At 40.8% G+C, this 16,450-nt stretch overlaps 1 protein-coding gene across 7 annotated transcripts in view; it reads right to left on the reverse strand.

Annotated features, from left to right (window-relative positions):
- Window positions 1–16,450, reverse strand: part of sorcs2 (sortilin-related VPS10 domain containing receptor 2) — a 365,070-nt gene that overhangs the window by 44,946 nt on the left and 303,674 nt on the right. For all 7 annotated transcript variants that reach the window (XM_040040720.1, XM_040040719.1, XM_040040723.1 and 4 more), the window contains exon 9: window positions 4,156–4,335. In XM_040040720.1, the coding sequence (XP_039896654.1) occupies window positions 4,156–4,335 (180 nt within the window). The remainder of the gene's footprint in view (window positions 1–4,155; window positions 4,336–16,450) is intronic.

The following is a 16,450-nucleotide window of genomic DNA, read 5'->3' on the forward strand; positions in this document are numbered from 1 at the left end:
ATATGTCTGCTTCTATAGCCTTCCTCAGCTCTCAGTGGCACTGATGTCCACACAAGAGAAACAAATCGTTTAAATCAAAGTACATAAGCCTGCCTGTATTCTCTTTGTACGTCTGGCTTCAAACCTCTTCCTGTCTGTATTTTATAGTCCTTCTGCTTCAATCTGTCTTTATTCATCCCACATATATTGTTCACCTCTCTATCTATATCTACAGCCTGTGACGAAAGCGCAGCCCAGAGCAAGGGATGACACATGGGAAGGAGGAGATGATCCACTGCCTATTCTTTCCCCTCTAACGCTCCCCCTCTCTTTCTTCCTCCACCCTTTGTGTCACGTCTTCTGTGCCCATTTATCTGGAGAAATTGGCAAAAGACTCACGACATACACAAATGAACAACTGCTGCCTTGTAATGTGAAAGTTTTCCTGGCATGCTTAATGTGGAGAAGAGTAAGGAATTAACGTTTAACTTGGGTTTATACAGGGAGTGCAGAATTATTAGGCAAATGAGTATTTTGTCCACATCATCCTCTTCATGCATGTTGTCTTACTCCAAGCTGTATAGGCTCGAAAGCCTACTACCAATTAGAGATGGCACGATACCACTTTTTTATGTCTGATACCGATACCGATATCATAAATTTGGATATCTGCCGATACCGATATGAATCCGATATAGTGTTTTTTAATCAACAAAACTGTTTTTTTAAATATCTTGCTGCATTTTGTATAAGTTCATACTCAAGTTTAAAACAACAACTACACTAAAGCTATTCTGTTATACCTGTATGCAAAAAAAAATATTTCATAGTTCAGCAATACTGATCAATCTAATAAACTTAAACCTACACCATCCTCCCTATTCTGGTATTTTAAAGAGTACTTAGCGTAAATATTAAGCAACCTAACTAATAGGGTTCCAACTCCCAGCAACAACAAAAATAAATAAATAAAAAATAGGGAACCACCCCTCATGCTCCACCTCATGATGCTTAATCGACGTAATCAACCTTAATTTGATGCAGTGTGAAAAAAAAATGCACAGAAATCAATTATTTTTCAAGAAATATTAAATAGATTCGACATCTTTCTTCAACAAAATTGCAGACTGCACAGATGGTACCTTTCCAAAGGAAAAAGTACTATAGCTTACTAGGGTATATATATTAGACTTAATAGTTACTATATACAGTAATTGATTTCTATTCATTTTACATCAAATTAAAACTTTGGGTGTCAGATAATTATTTATTAAAAGCTCGACATTTTAAATGAGAATAAGAAAGAAAAGTATGTCTTTGTGCCCCCTTTTCCCTGTTAATGCCCTATCGGCCCCCCTGGCTAAACTTTGCTAGATCCGCCTCTGCACAGTGTCAGCTACGTAGAAAAAGATCCTCGAGTAGAAAGTAATATTAAATAAATTCTAACAACAGCTTATCAAGCTTAAACGTGCTGCTGTTGTTTATCCGCTGGTTTCCTCTTTCTGGTGCAAAGTGGGCCAAAAACAAAGAAGAGAGACGGACTCCCGACAGAAAAGCCGATCAGCTGATCATTAAGCAGTTTCATGATTGAAGTAGCAACAAGAAGAGGCAGTCGCTTGTTAAGCTTAACGCAGGAATGCTTTACAAACATTCAGAGATGGACTTACACACTTGCTTTACTTCTCTCGGGGATAACTTTGTCGGAGATGAAATGCCGGGTTGCTAGCGAAGCTCCACATGCTATCCAGACCACCGACAGGTCCCGCATGCCACAGCCGCTCTATCACGTGATGCATACTGCGCCGACGTGCTAACGTTCTGAGGCGAGTTACGGCGTGTTACAAGTTTTGTGAGGTGCTTTCGTGATATTTAATGGATCGGATTACATTTTTTATTTTTCTCCGATATCCGATCCAGTAATTTAGGTCAGTATCGGACCGATACCGATACGTAATATCGGATCGGTCCATCTCTACTACCAATTAAGCATATTAGGTGATGTGCATCTCTGTAATGAGAAGGGGTGTGGTCTAATGACATCAACACCCTATATCAGGTGTGCATAATTATTAGGCAACTTCCTTTCCTTTGGCAAAATGGGTCAAAAGAAGGACTTGACAGGCTCAAAAAAGTCAAAAATAGTGAGATATCTTGCAGAGGGATGCAGCAGTCTCAAAATTGCAAAGCTTCTGAAGCGTGATCATCGAACAATCAAGCGTTTCATTCAAAATAGTCAACAGGGTCGCAAGAAGCGTGTGGAAAAACCAAGGTGCAAAATAACTGCCCATGAACTGAGAAAAGTCAAGCGTGCAGCTGCCAAGATGCCACTTGCCACCAGTTTGGCCATATTTCAGAGCTGCAACATCACCGGAGTGCCCAAAAGCACAAGGTGTGCAATACTCAGAGACATGGCCAAGGTAAGAAAGGCTGAAAGACGACCACCACTGAACAAGACACACAAGCTGAAACGTCAAGACTGGGCCAAGAAATATCTCAAGACTGATTTTTCTAAGGTTTTATGGACTGATGAAATGAGAGTGAGTCTTGATGGGCCAGATGGATGGGCCCGTGGCTGGATTGGTAAAGGGCAGAGAGCTCCAGTCCGACTCAGACGCAAGCAAGGTGGAGGTGGAGTACTGGTTTGGGCTGGTATCATCAAAGATGAGCTTGTCGGGCCTTTTCGGGTTGAGGATGGAGTCAAGCTCAACTCCCAGTCCTACTGCCAGTTTCTGGAAGACACCTTCTTCAAGCAGTGGTAGAGGAAGAAGTCTGCATCCTTCAAGAAAAACATGATTTCCATGCAGGAAAATGCTCCATCACACGCGTCCAAGTACTCCACAGCGTGGCTGGCAAGAAAGGGTATAAAAGAAGAAAAACTAATGACATGGCCACCTTGTTCACCTGATCTGAACCCCATTGAGAACCTGTGGTCCATCATCAAATGTGAGATTTACAAGGAGGGAAAACAGTACACCTCTCTGAACAGTGTCTGGGAGGCTGTGGTTGCTGCTGCACGCAATGTTGATGGTGAACAGATCAAAACACTGACAGAATCCATGGATGGCAGGCTTTTGAGTGTCCTTGCAAAGAAAGGTGGCTATATTGGTCGCTGATTTATTTTTGTTTTGTTTTTGAATGTCAGAAATGTATATTTGTGAATGTGGAGATGTTATATTGGTTTCACTGGTAAAAATAAATAATTGAAATGGGTATATATTTGTTTTTTGTTAAGTTGCCTAATAATTATGCACAGTAATAGTCACCTGCACACACAGATATCCCCCTAAAATAGCTAAAACTAAAAACAAACTAAAAACTACTTCCAACAACATTCAGCTTTGATATTAATGAGTTTTTTGGGTTCATTGAGAACATGGTTGTTGTTCAATAATAAAATTATTCCTCAAAAATACAACTTGCCTAATAATTCTGCACTCCCTGTATGTCCCCTGATCACTCAATATGGGTTAGAAGAGCTGTCCAGAAAAAATGACCCAGCTTCCTAAGCTTTGTAGCTTTGCCTGCCACCACCATGACCTGGGCTGGAAAACAGTTTGATTAAAAGATCCAAACGGGGTGCATTAATGGGTGGGTTATAAGGACACAGTGTACCCCTTCTGCAATCAACAGGAATTTTCTGTCATAAAAATAGTTTTTACATTTTGTCCTTTTTTCTCCCCATTTCCCTCTTAAACCCACAGGTCTGCTTACAAAACTCTTTATTTTAATACTGTTTTGTGGAACTATAACAACTTTTTAGCCTGACTTCCTCATAAGGGACACATATAAAAACAGAAGACTTTAAAACATGTATTAAGATTCAGAGTCAAGAAACTGGTGTTTAGTTTAGAAAGGAAACAACAGAGAGACTTTTGAAGTAAGAAACTAATTTGAACACTCGTTTCTCACAACAAAAAGTTAAAGTGCTTCCTAACATTCACATTACTCTTTTCTACTTTAAACTTTGCGCATGTTCAGGTCAATGAACATGCGCAAGGATATGGTTAACAATATTCTCTGTTTTTCTTGTACTGATTGTGTATTATAATACAGTTGCTAACAATGTTGCCCAGGCTTTGGATGTTATTTCATTAGAGAAATAATAGCAATTTGACAAGTAAATCACTTTTAAAGTGTTTTGAGTCTTTGTGCTTTAAAATTACAACCCCATCTTACCTCCAGAATGTCAATGAGAACATTCTCCTCTGGCTGCTTGGTGCTGCGAACATTTTCCAGGATGATGGAGTAGTAGATGCCTTCGGGATCTGACTGGTACAGGTTGTATGTGTCTGACTGGTACCACTCCTGGAGGGCGAGGAAGACCTGGTTCTCATCTGTGCTCACTATCTGAACATCCTAGAGAATGAAACAGAAAAATGAGTGCTCTTGGGAGTGAAACAAGAGAAAAGAAGCGTAAAAGAAGGAAACTGAATAAAGAGAATAAAGGGGATGGAATAACAAAGTAAGCTCAGAGAAAGAAAAGAGAAAATAAGGTAATAATGACAGATAATGAATACAAGAGAAATGACTGACAAAGAAAATGAAAGCAAGTAATGACAGATGGAGAGAAGACAGAAAAAAGAAACTGAACAAAGAAAAGAAAGGAGAGTGAGAATAGATAAATCAGTAACAGAAGCAAGTGTAATGCATAGAACTTTGACAGTGATTTGCAGCAAGCCAGGGAACATAATCGGATAAAACAAATGTAGCGAGTGAGGAAAAAACTCAACAGAAAACGGGGGAGATGACGAATAAGGGTTCTACCCACTGAACACTGTTTCCTGGAGTGTAGAATACCGTTAGGTGTATCTGACAAAGCTCTTGAGACTCTGATGAAAATGGTTTCATCACTCATGAAAGACTGTAATGAAGGATCAAAGAGCAATTCAGCACTTTCTCTCTATTAGTGATTACATTAACATAACATTTGGAGACGAAGCCAAGAAGGTGTGTCTATAATCACTGACACGCTTCCATCTTGTTTATGAAAAACACTCAAGCTCAATTACCCTTAGATTTATGGTGGTGGTTCCAAGTAATAGCAATATTGAAAGCCATATGCTGATCTTCATATTCATAAAGGTACTCTTTCTGAGTCACTCAGCAGCTTTCTGCAAATTGCCACAGTGCTGATTATGGACGGATGCTGTCTCAGGACCCATGGTGACACATTTGAAAGGACTGGGTACCTTTTAGCTTAATTTTTTTACTGTGCAGAATTAACATTGTGACCTGAAAACCACTAATGCTTCCCTGAAAGTAAAAAAGCTGTTCGATTTTTGAATCCAACAGAACTGTGAGCAATAAAAGACTTAACAACTTAAACACTTGTAAACACAAAGCTTTTAAACAGGACACATGGTATGGTCTTATAAGAGACTCATGAGTCTTTTGCTATTTATGGCAATGCCAGCACACCTATTGTACCACAGTGTGAGATTGGTGCAAAAAGTGTTAAGCAGCTTATTAAATACAGCCGTATGTGTTACTCTGGGAATGGGAAGAGACAATGTTTGTATATAAAGAATTATTCTTCTTTTATTTATTATGGGACAAAGGTTAGCCAAGCCTGCCTGGCCAAGTGTGGAAAATGTAATTGTATTGCATTTGTATCCTTGAGCAACATACTGAACACTGAATCCGTGTGTAAGTTCAAACAATAATGTAGACAGAACAATGGCAAACAAGGCAAGCAGTGCTTGTCTTGTGAAATCTAAAAATTGACATTAGTTCAAATGCAGCTGTTACGGTTGTTGATATGGCTAGGAGACGCTCCCTGTGGGAGAATGCTGTTGTTTCCCTTTCCCCCTTCCTGTCACGTCTTTCGGGTTCTGGGTGACGCAGCTGAGTAGCGTTACGGCTCGTTAGCCACGGGATCAAAACGGCCGTGTCTCACACGCTAGCCCCCCCTTCCCTGCGACACGCTACGGCAGCTCGGAAAGGTTGAGCGGACTTCTGGAGGCTCTGAGCGGCGTGTGTGATAGTGTTTCTGTGCCCCTCTGCTGTTTGGGATATTGAGATCGCGGGGGACTGCCGTGGAAGCAGGTAGGGGGTTCTCCGCCATTTTTGTTTGACCAGTTTTCTCCCGTTTCATGGAAAGCCAGGGAGGTCGGGGTATTACTTCCCTGATCAAGAAAAAGAAAATACGACACCTGACCTCCCTGGTGTTTTGTTACTAGAATGGGGGAGGGTTTTTGTTTGTTATTTTGGCCTCGGAGACTCCGAAGCTTTTAGCTTCCCGGCTCAGCTGTATGCTGCAAGTATTTTGCTTGGCTTGGTGAAATAAACCCCGTGAGCCTTCCAGTGACTGGTTTATGCGCGGTTACACTCTTTTTCCCGTGTTCTTCCACTATTCCGAGATAAGGTTGCACCTCTGGCCAGTGGCTATCCCGGGCTAAAGGGGACGGGGCGTAACAGTAGCACAGTGAACAGTCTCTCTCCTTTCATCTCAAACAGCATTCTGTCCCACAGCCCCTCACCTTTTTGCATCTATCCTTCAAATCACTGCCAACTTGGGTTGATCTGATATCCTCATGTTGGTGTTGTTCCCAGATCATCATACTAAATGTTGTTCCAGGATCAACATTGCAAGTGACCAATCAGAATGTTGTGACGTCATACTCTTGCGACTTCGGGAAAAACCGGCGTAAAACAAAACTGTACTTAAGCTGCGTGAAACTGCCTCTGTCCGCGATCAACAGACCCTGACCCTAACCCTAACCGTAACCCTTTAATAAACAGTAAGCAGAATTGATATTGTCCTTGCAACATTGGAATTTCATAAATACACGAATGGCTTGGCACGCAAAGGAATAACGTCACAACAATGTGATTGGTCACTTGCAATGTTGAACCTGGAACAACATTTTCATGATGGTCTGGGAACAACACCAACACGAGGATATCAGATCATCCGCCAACTTGTGGCTGCAGTTGACTATTGACAGTGCAAGCAGTCTCGACTCTGCTTTTGGCCAGATTCAAGTGCGTGTCCATATCCTGTTAAGAATGGCTTTAACTTTTCAAGTTCAAATGCAAACAGCGTTTTGTGGCTGTTTGTGCATGGTGGACAAATCTCTGATTAGTTCCCCTCTTTGATGGGGAACTAATGGGAAACAGAGATGATGCCTCTGCTTTCACTGTTCTGAGATCAGTTGCCAGAACAGAACTAGGACTAGCAATTAAACAAGCACACAACGATACCTCAGCTTTCTTTGTACTAACCATCTTGGTCAACATGTGTGATGCAGATGAGTTGGGAGTAGTGTGAAAAGCACATCAGCAAGAAAAGCCTTGATGGTGCAGGGAAAGCATCAGCTCCTGCTAAATCCTTCTTTATAAAACAGTCAATTTAAACAAATAAGGTGGTTTCCAAATACAACATCTTGTATTTGTTTATAATTCCATATTCACACTTATCAATGTCACACAATGCTTAAACCTATTAATTCAGATGTGATTTTAAAAATGTTATAAATACATTTATGCTTTCTAAAATTAAGATTTAGGTCTCTTTCTGAGCTAAATAGTGATACCCTACTGAAGCTTAAAGAGAATATAAAGTATTTAAAATGGGCTCAGTTTCAAACTTCTGCAAATAGACTAATGTGACTAATGGGGAATATTTTTCTGCAGGAGTACTTTTACTTTTTGAACCCGACAACACAAACTTTTGTGTCTTGAGGTGTTGTCATAATGTTTTCCTACTTTTGCTTGATAAATGGCTCTGAAAGAAATTCCTCCAGCAATTTTCATTGTCACCAAATGGAAAATATTTGGGTGACAAATACAAAAGTAATATTTTACAATTCTTCAGCCGGGAAGGAGTGCAAAGAGGTGAAGATGTCCAGAAAGAGTCTATCAGCATTTATTAAAGAATATCAAACAGGCAGCACGAGACAGATTAATCTGGTCTAACTTCCCTTATTAAACAGGCAACTCATTCCAACTCTAAATTAATGAGGCATACAGCAAAGTACAAGCTCTTTTTTTTTTTTATTGAGACACATAAGATTGGTGTGTGTGTGTGTGAAATTGGCTGTGTGTTAGTTGGACAGAGACTATCTACAAAGTGCAACATCAAACGGCACAATACCTAAATATTCAACTGTAACTTCACTTTTTCTGTATACAGCCCATCTCTGCTGGTTCCACCTGTCCCCAGTTACTTCCCCGTGTCCTTTTTAGTCCTGGCTTTGCCTCACAGTCCTCGTCTGGATTTCTGTTTCATTTGTCTATTGGACTTTGAGTTCTTCTGGACTGTCTTATATGCTTTTTCAGCTCAGTTAAGTTTGTTTTTGTGGTCATTCTTATTCCTGCCAGTGTCTGTTAACTCAAAACAAATTAGTCTTTATTAACATCTACAGCCTTCTGGCACTGCTCATGCATTAACATGCGAGACTGCTGCTCAAATTACACAAGACTGTGACAATGGCAATCAGTAAGTTAAACATTTGACCATAAAACAATGTCAAAATGCCTAATCAGCAAATCAAGTTGCCAACACTCAACCAAAAACCATCAAAGAATATAACTATTATATGATGAAAGTAGAACATCGTTTGTTATGCTGCACGTTCCAGGCAGATATATTGTCATTCCTGTATAACACATTACCATGCAACACTGCCTCTAAATGAAAAAATAAATGAGCAGTCTTCATAATGACACCATCATGTTTCAGTTCAAACACAAATATTCCACCTCATTTACTTCTCCTTGCATCTTCAACTCCATATACCTTCTCTCTTTCTTCTTCTATTCCAGTCTTCCATTAAAGCCCTGCGCTGCAGCCTGTTTTTGGCTGACAGTTCATCTGAGGCAGCAGTATGGAGCTTGGGAGGAGTTGGAACTGAAAAATGTCTAAACTTTAGCTTCAGATGCCTTTTTAACATTCAGATAGTCCTCCACCTACCAGAGGGACTAAAAAACAACACAAAAAGAAGAGAAAAACCAATCATACACCAACACCAAGGACTGTTGGGGTGACAATGTAAATATATGCAGACGGTATTCATGGAAATGCTTGGGTGGAAGACCTCAATTTAGTGGCCAAACAGAGTAGGAAGGAAAAGAATATCCTGTGACTCAACTCAGGAATCGGATGTGATAAAGATGGAAAAAAGCACTGTTGTCTCAATATAGGTAAGGGTAAAGGGAAACACATGAGCATATTTAATGGCCTGAGATACTATGTCCCACTTTTTTTTTTTTTTTTTTTTTTTTTTTCATCAATAAATCCTTATTGTAACAAGGATACATGCAATCTTAATTGTCTTTTAATTTTTAACACAAAAACAAAAAGCAGAATTGGTGAACAAAAAAAAAGCCCAAAAGCGTTTTTGGTCGTTTCAATGTGGACACACAACTCTGTGAAAATGATTGAAAACACTAGTGTGGACGCGTAGCGTTTTCAGACGAAAACGCTGTTTTCAAATCTATCTGGGCTAGTGTGGACGTAGCCTTAGTGGGTTACCATGTGGCTGTGAGTGTCCTTTCCACACTCACATGCTTGATTTTCCTGCCTGATTGCATGAGGCTGATCTGCCAGTCAATGATCAAGAATTCTGGAAATTGGCAGATTCTGGTCCCTTGTGGTGGGTGAAACTCTTGAAGTGGCAACCACTAGAGCTGAAAAATGAAGCAATTACAGAACTGATAGTTTCTCAGGTTCCCACTTGAGGCTTGTACTCATAGACTCCCATGTGTAAAAAAAAAAAAAAAAAAAAAAAAAAAAACAGCCCCTCCATTAAAAAAAACATTTGCTTAATATATACAGTAAAACCTCTTTACTCTAAGCTAGTAAAATACCTGAAGATTTTCATGAAATTAAATCTGCCATACGCTATAATATTAAAGTTCATTTGATGATCTGAACATTTTAGAGTAATAAATATGAAAGGAAGGAAGAGGGAAAATATTCTTTCACAGCGGTGTATTTCACTGTGTACTTGATCCAAACTCAGCACAGTGCTAATAACACTAGAAAGGCAAAGGCAGAACACTATAATGAGACAGTGCAGAATGTAAAGCTCAATTTACATTTACACATGAAAGGAAACTGTCTGGGTGCACATCCTGAAAAATCTACCAACCCTGTGTGGAGCAAAAACAAACCACAAGAATGAGTGAAAATAAGGATCCCCTGACTTTAAATTGTACACACTAGCAGAAGGAGGCATAAAATAAAATGAGGAAATTGTGAAAGTGAAAGATGTTTTCGTACATCTTGTTTTACATTTAGGTGAAAGAAACAGCATGTTTTAATAATGTTATCAGACAACATTCACTATTAAAGGCATACGTACAAGACTGACCATCAATCATCTCAACCTTGCATATCCTAACAATCCTTTGTTTTGGATTTTCACAGTGACTTATACATTGTGTGCTCTGACTGCCTTGCTTCAGCCGTGCCTCCTAAAAGTTTTGTTTCCATACGTTGATGTTTACAGTCTATAGTAAAAGTATAGTAAGAGAAAAAGGTTTAACAGTAATCACTTATAATCATGTAGCCAGGATTGGTGTACAAGCCTGTGACCACAGTGTCTACATGGATCACTGAGAACAATAGCTGAGAAGTCTTACAAAGGCAGGACAACCATGTTGGTCATGTTACCAAATACTTCATTCCTTGATTTTTTTTTTTTTTTTTTCCCCTGTCTTACCTTTTCAGGCAGCCATTCAGAAACATACAACAGGAGCTCTAAATGGTTACCATTGTGATGAAGTACACTAAAGGATTCACTCAAATATCCAAATAATTGAATTCAGGTGTTTCAATTACTGCCATGGCCACAGTTGAATAAAACCAAGCAGCTATGGACTGATTCTTATATAGTGCTTTGCTATTCTCCCAGAGTAATCAAAGCGCTCTATACAACGTCCCACATTCACTTTCTTCTAAGCTTTTAGTGCCTCCTAGCTAACATTCATACTCCAATGGATGGATCGGAGAGCAACTTGGGGTTAGTATCTTGCACAAGAATACTTGGCATGGCCTGCTGTACTTCCTGAGCTACAGCCACCCTGCAGCTAGGCATACGCTCAGAAGCGTAGTGGTCACATACAATCACAGAGTGGGGTCAGCGGATGCTGAGACACAATCCCTCCTCTCACCTCACCTAACACATCTTCCCCCTTTCTTCCTCCTTTCTCTTTGACCAAAGGTACCACAGTTTCCACTGGCACCCTGCTGCCCATCAGGGTGGAAACTGAATTGAAAACATGAGTGTCTTAAATTGAATTTCAGGCCACGTGCTAAAAGCAAATGCTTGGTTGACATGTGAAGGAGATTTATAAACTTCTATTACTTATGCCAGTTCTCAATACTCCTGCCGGTGGCTCATGTACAATTATTTCAGACATCTTTCTGACAGATTATACTCCATCACTGTCCCATTTCCTACAGTAACATCACTGAGCCTTGGTCAGAATGGTGCGAGGAACGTCTTGCTCATTTAATTAATGAAAAAAAAAAAAAAAAAAGGACAACATCTGATGCCAGATTTCCCCCGGCAGTCAGCTGGGACATAATAGCCTCTTCAGTGGGCTCACCCTCTCTCAGCAGCTTTGAGCTCATTTCCTTTCACACTCTAACAGATCCCATTAATCACATTAAAATCCCCATCATGCCCCGTGGACATTACTGAATTCAGTAAAGAGGTCTTTGATACAGTCGGCCCACACATTTCAGCTTTCTAAAAGATTTAACTGCTTTAAGATCTCATCCAGCTGTCTTACACATACCTCTTAAAGATAAAATCAATTCTCTTAGTAATTATAAGCACTCACTCAAAATGCTTACAGGTCAAGCTTTTATTTCTAAATACTGAAAAATTAGCTGTCATGGGTCACAGAGTTTTGACTGTTGTCCTGATGTGAAAAAGTCAGATTATTTTTTTAAGATATTATTTTTATTTCACATTTATTATGTACTGCTTCTTCACTGCAGCATTCTGCCTCTGCAGCAGAACACACCCTTGCAATCCTGAAATGTGGTATTGACAGCCACAAGTGTTTCTTTGGACTTCTGGCTTCACAATGCCATTGACAGCTCCTGAGATTGTTTGATTTTCATTTTATTCAACTCAGCTTGTACCTGGTAATACAGATGCACATAGGATTCTTATACATCCTATTCTGTCCCCTGCGTGCGTGGTTCTGTTACACGAAGTGACAGATAGCTAAACATATGCAGCAGGCACTGAAAGCGTTAAATGATGAGTCAGATGTGGAAGTAAAGTTGAGGGCTGTTTACTTGTTTGTCTTCACCAATGTACATCTTACAGTGCTTTCCCAGAACTTATGAAACTACAAAAATACAAAACAGAAATATGCTCAATGAACATAAAGAATTATGCACAAGCCAAGCCGCAGAAAAATTCACTTGACCGTAGTCTCCAAGCTAACCACTAGGAGATGCTAAAATGCTTAATGTGCACATAACATTATACATCCCATTTAACAGACTTTATTATGACTCTAATGTCTTTAGATATGAGAGGGTGCGAGACTTAAACTATTCATGTATCTTATAATGAGATTCCTTTTAGGATTACTTTCCAGTCGTGTTGTTAGAAATTTACAAGAAGAAAAACTGGAACAATGGAGCAGCAGCACAAGGACGTTTAGCCCACAGCTGACCTTGTGTTTGGAATGGGTGGTTCTGGAAAAACACTCCTTGCACACAAATAATCTCTGACTCAACATGTCACCAATTAAGGCAAATGGAGAGTGTTGTTTGTTGACAAATTCTTCAATTTCAATTTTATTTCTACAGCACCAAATCACAACAACAGTTGTCTCAAGGCGCTTTATGTTGTAAGGTAGACCCTACAAAAATACATGCAGAGAAAAACCCAGCAATCACATGACCCCCTATGAGCAAGCACTTTGGCGACAGTGGGAAAGAAAAACTCCCTTTTTACAGGAATAAATCTCCAGCAGAACCAGGCTCAGGGAGGGGCGGCCATCTGCTGTGACCAGTTGGGGGAGAGAATTCTCTTGCATATGTATAACTATTACACATGCAAGTCCAGAAAGTTTAAATAAAGTTGTTGTTTTTTTTTTTTGTTTGTTTGTTTTTTTTTAACGTTTATGCATCCATTCCCTTCCACCTATCCAGTTCAGGGCCATGAGGGCTGCAGACTTTCCCAGCTATCATAGGGCAAGAGGCAGAGTACACCCTGGACAGGTCGCCAATCTGTCGCAGGGCTAAGACAGAGAGACAGACATTCAGTCATTTTAAGTAACCTTAATACATCTACTTATATCAAAAGCCTGACATGTTCAACAGAAAACATCTGTTTTCTGGTAAAATGAGGCATTTAATAAAACCAAATATTCAGTTCTGTCATCTACAGTATGCCCTACAGCTATTACCTCATTTAGTTGTTTTTCTTTTTATTTTGAGATTAAAGTAAAAAAATCTTTGATTTTGCCACTTACATACACCCTACAGCCTGTCTTTCTCCTATGAAATTGGCTGCACATAAAAATAAAGCCTCATTTTACAGCTTTATCACTCTTCAGAAATTCTGCTTTAGAGAAACTTATTGTGCTGTAGCTGCATGCCTCTATTCATTCAGATGGGTATCTGTTGTCTCGTAAGTCTTTACTGGCTTGTGGATTCAAATAACAGGGTTTTTTCTGTGTGTTTTTGGTTTTGTTTTGTTTTTTTTGAAAATAGAAAGTGTGTCATTGCAACTAATGTGTATATACATAGTTAGGCCCATAAATATTTGGACAGAGCCAACATTTTTCTAATTTTGGTTCTGTATATTAGCACAATGAATTTTAACCAAACAACTCAAATGCAGCTGAACAAAAATATTAAAAATGTGATGAACTAAAGCATTTTTAACACAATCCCTTCATTTCAGGGGCTCAAAAGTAACTGGACAAATAAATGACTGATAATAAAATGTTATAAATGAACATTTTATTAACAGTTATTTATTTGTCTAGAAAACCCTATGCTGGCAACAACAGCGTGAACTCTTAAACTCATGGACATCACCAGATGCTGGGTTTCCTCCTTTTTTATGTTCTGCCAGGCCTTTACTGCAGCTAGTTTCAGTTGCTCTTTGTTTGTTGGCCTTTCTGTCAGAATGTCTGTGAAGTTTCTCAGTCATCTAGGTCATCGTAGTCAAAGGAGTTTGCAAAGAAAAGCGTCTGGACTTCAAGTTACTTGAAGATGTTTCACCTCTCATCCGAGAAGCTTCTTCAGTTCTGAGGTCAAATGGTGGAGAGTCCCAGATTTAAACCTAGTGGGAGTTTCCCCCCACAGAGGGACAAAAGGACCCCCTGATGATCCTCTAATCGCCTGAGCCAAGGTGTGAAACTGGGTGTGGGTCCCATCAGCCAGAGTTTCGGGTGCGTTCATTGTGAAACCTGGCCCCACCTTATCATGCGAATTCCTGAGATCAGATGGCCCAGGATGTGAGTGGGCGTTAAGGCGTCTGGGAAGGGATCTCAAAACTGGATTATAGATGGCAAGACAGTTGGTGTCGTAAACCCCCGCCTCTGTTCAAAGATGGTCGCTCACAGTGGACATAGATGGCTTCTTTCACACCTCTTTCAAACCATCTGTCCTCTCTGTCCAAAATGTGAACATTGGCATCCTCGAAAGAGTGTCCTTTATCCTTAAGATGCAGATGGACTGCTGAGTCTTGTCCTGTGGAGGTGGCTCTTCTGTGTTGTGCCATGCGCTTGTGAAGTGGCTGTTTGGTCTCTCCAATGTAGAGGTCTGGGCATTCCTCACTGCACTGTACAGCATACACCACATTGTTAAGTCTGTGTTTTGGCGTTTTGTCTTTCGGGTGAACCAGTTTTTGTCTGAGCGTGTTGCTGGGTCTGAAATGCACCGGGATGTCATGCTTGGAGAAAACTCTCCTGAGTTTTTCTGATACACCGGCTACACAGGGGATGACAATGTTGTTGCGTCTGTCTTTCTTATCTTCCCTCGCTGGTGTCTGATCTTCTTTTCTGTGCCTCTTTGCTGACTTTAAGAACGCCCATTTAGGATAGCCGCACGTTTTGAGTGCTTCCTTTACATGTGTGTGTTCCTTCTTTTTTCCTTCAGGCTTAGAGGGAACATGTTCTGCCCGGTGGTGTAGGGTCCTAATTACTCCAAGTTTGTGTTCCAGAGGGTGATGGGAGTCGAACAGGAGGTACTGGTCCGTGTGTGTGGGCTTCCGGTAAACTTCGATGTCGAGGTTGCCGTCCTCTTCAATGTGCACAGCGCAGTCCAGGAAAGGCAAACAGTCGTCCTTTGTGTCTTCCCTGGTGAACTTGATGTTTTTATCCACAGAGTTAATGTGCGCAGTGAAGGATTCCACTTCTTGTGTCTTGATTTTGACCCTCTTTGCTGACTCACCACTACATATTTCAAATACAACGAAGGCTTTTACAGACAAAAACATGGCTGTGCCATGGGCTGCCCCGTGTCACCTTATTGTAGCCAACCTTTACATGGAGGAAGTGGAAAGGAAGGCTCTTGGCTCTTTCAAAGGAAGAGTACCCAGCCACTGGTACAGATATGTGGACGACACCTGGGTCAAAATCAAGACACAAGAAGTGGAATCCTTCAGTGCGCACATTAACGCTGTGGATAAAAACATCAAGTCCACCAGGGAAGACACAAAGGACGACTGTTTGCCTTTCCTGGACTGCGCTGTGCACATTGAAGAGGACGGCAACCTCGACATCGAAGTTTACCGGAAGCCCACACACACGGACCAGTACCTCCTGTTCGACTCCCATCACCCTCTGGAACACAAACTTGGAGTAATTAGGACCCTACACCACCGGGCAGAACATGTTCCCTCTAAGCCTGAAGGAAAAAAGAAGGAACACACACATGTAACGGAAGCACTCAAAACGTGCGGCTATCCTAAATGGGCGTTCTTAAAGTCAGCAAAGAGGCACAGAAAAGAAGATCAGACACCAGCGAGGGAAGATAAGAAAGACAGACGCAACAACATTGTCATCCCCTGTGTAGCCGGTGTATCAGAAAAACTCAGAGTTTTCTCCAAGCATGACATCCCGGTGCATTTCAGACCCAGCAACACGCTCAGACAAAAACTGGTTCACCCGAAAGACAAAACGCCAAAACACGGACTTAACAATGTGGTGTATGCTGTACAGTGCAGCGAGGAATGCCCAGACCTCTACATTGGAGAGACCAAACAGCCACTTCACAAGCGCATGGCACAACACAGAAGAGCCACCTCCACAGGACAAGACTCAGCAGTCCATCTGCATCTTAAGGATAAAGGACACTCTTTCGAGGATGCCAATGTTCACATTTTGGACAGAGAGGACAGATGGTTTGAAAGAGGTGTGAAAGAAGCCATCTATGTCCACTGTGAGCGACCATCTTTGAACAGAGGCGGGGGTTTACGACACAAACTGTCTGCCATCTATAATCCAGTTTTGAGATCCCTTCCCAGACGCCTTAACGCCCACT

This window comes from Simochromis diagramma, unplaced genomic scaffold (genome assembly GCF_900408965.1).
Source record: "Simochromis diagramma unplaced genomic scaffold, fSimDia1.1 OVJJ01000317.1, whole genome shotgun sequence".
Taxonomy (NCBI): domain Eukaryota; kingdom Metazoa; phylum Chordata; class Actinopteri; order Cichliformes; family Cichlidae; genus Simochromis; species Simochromis diagramma.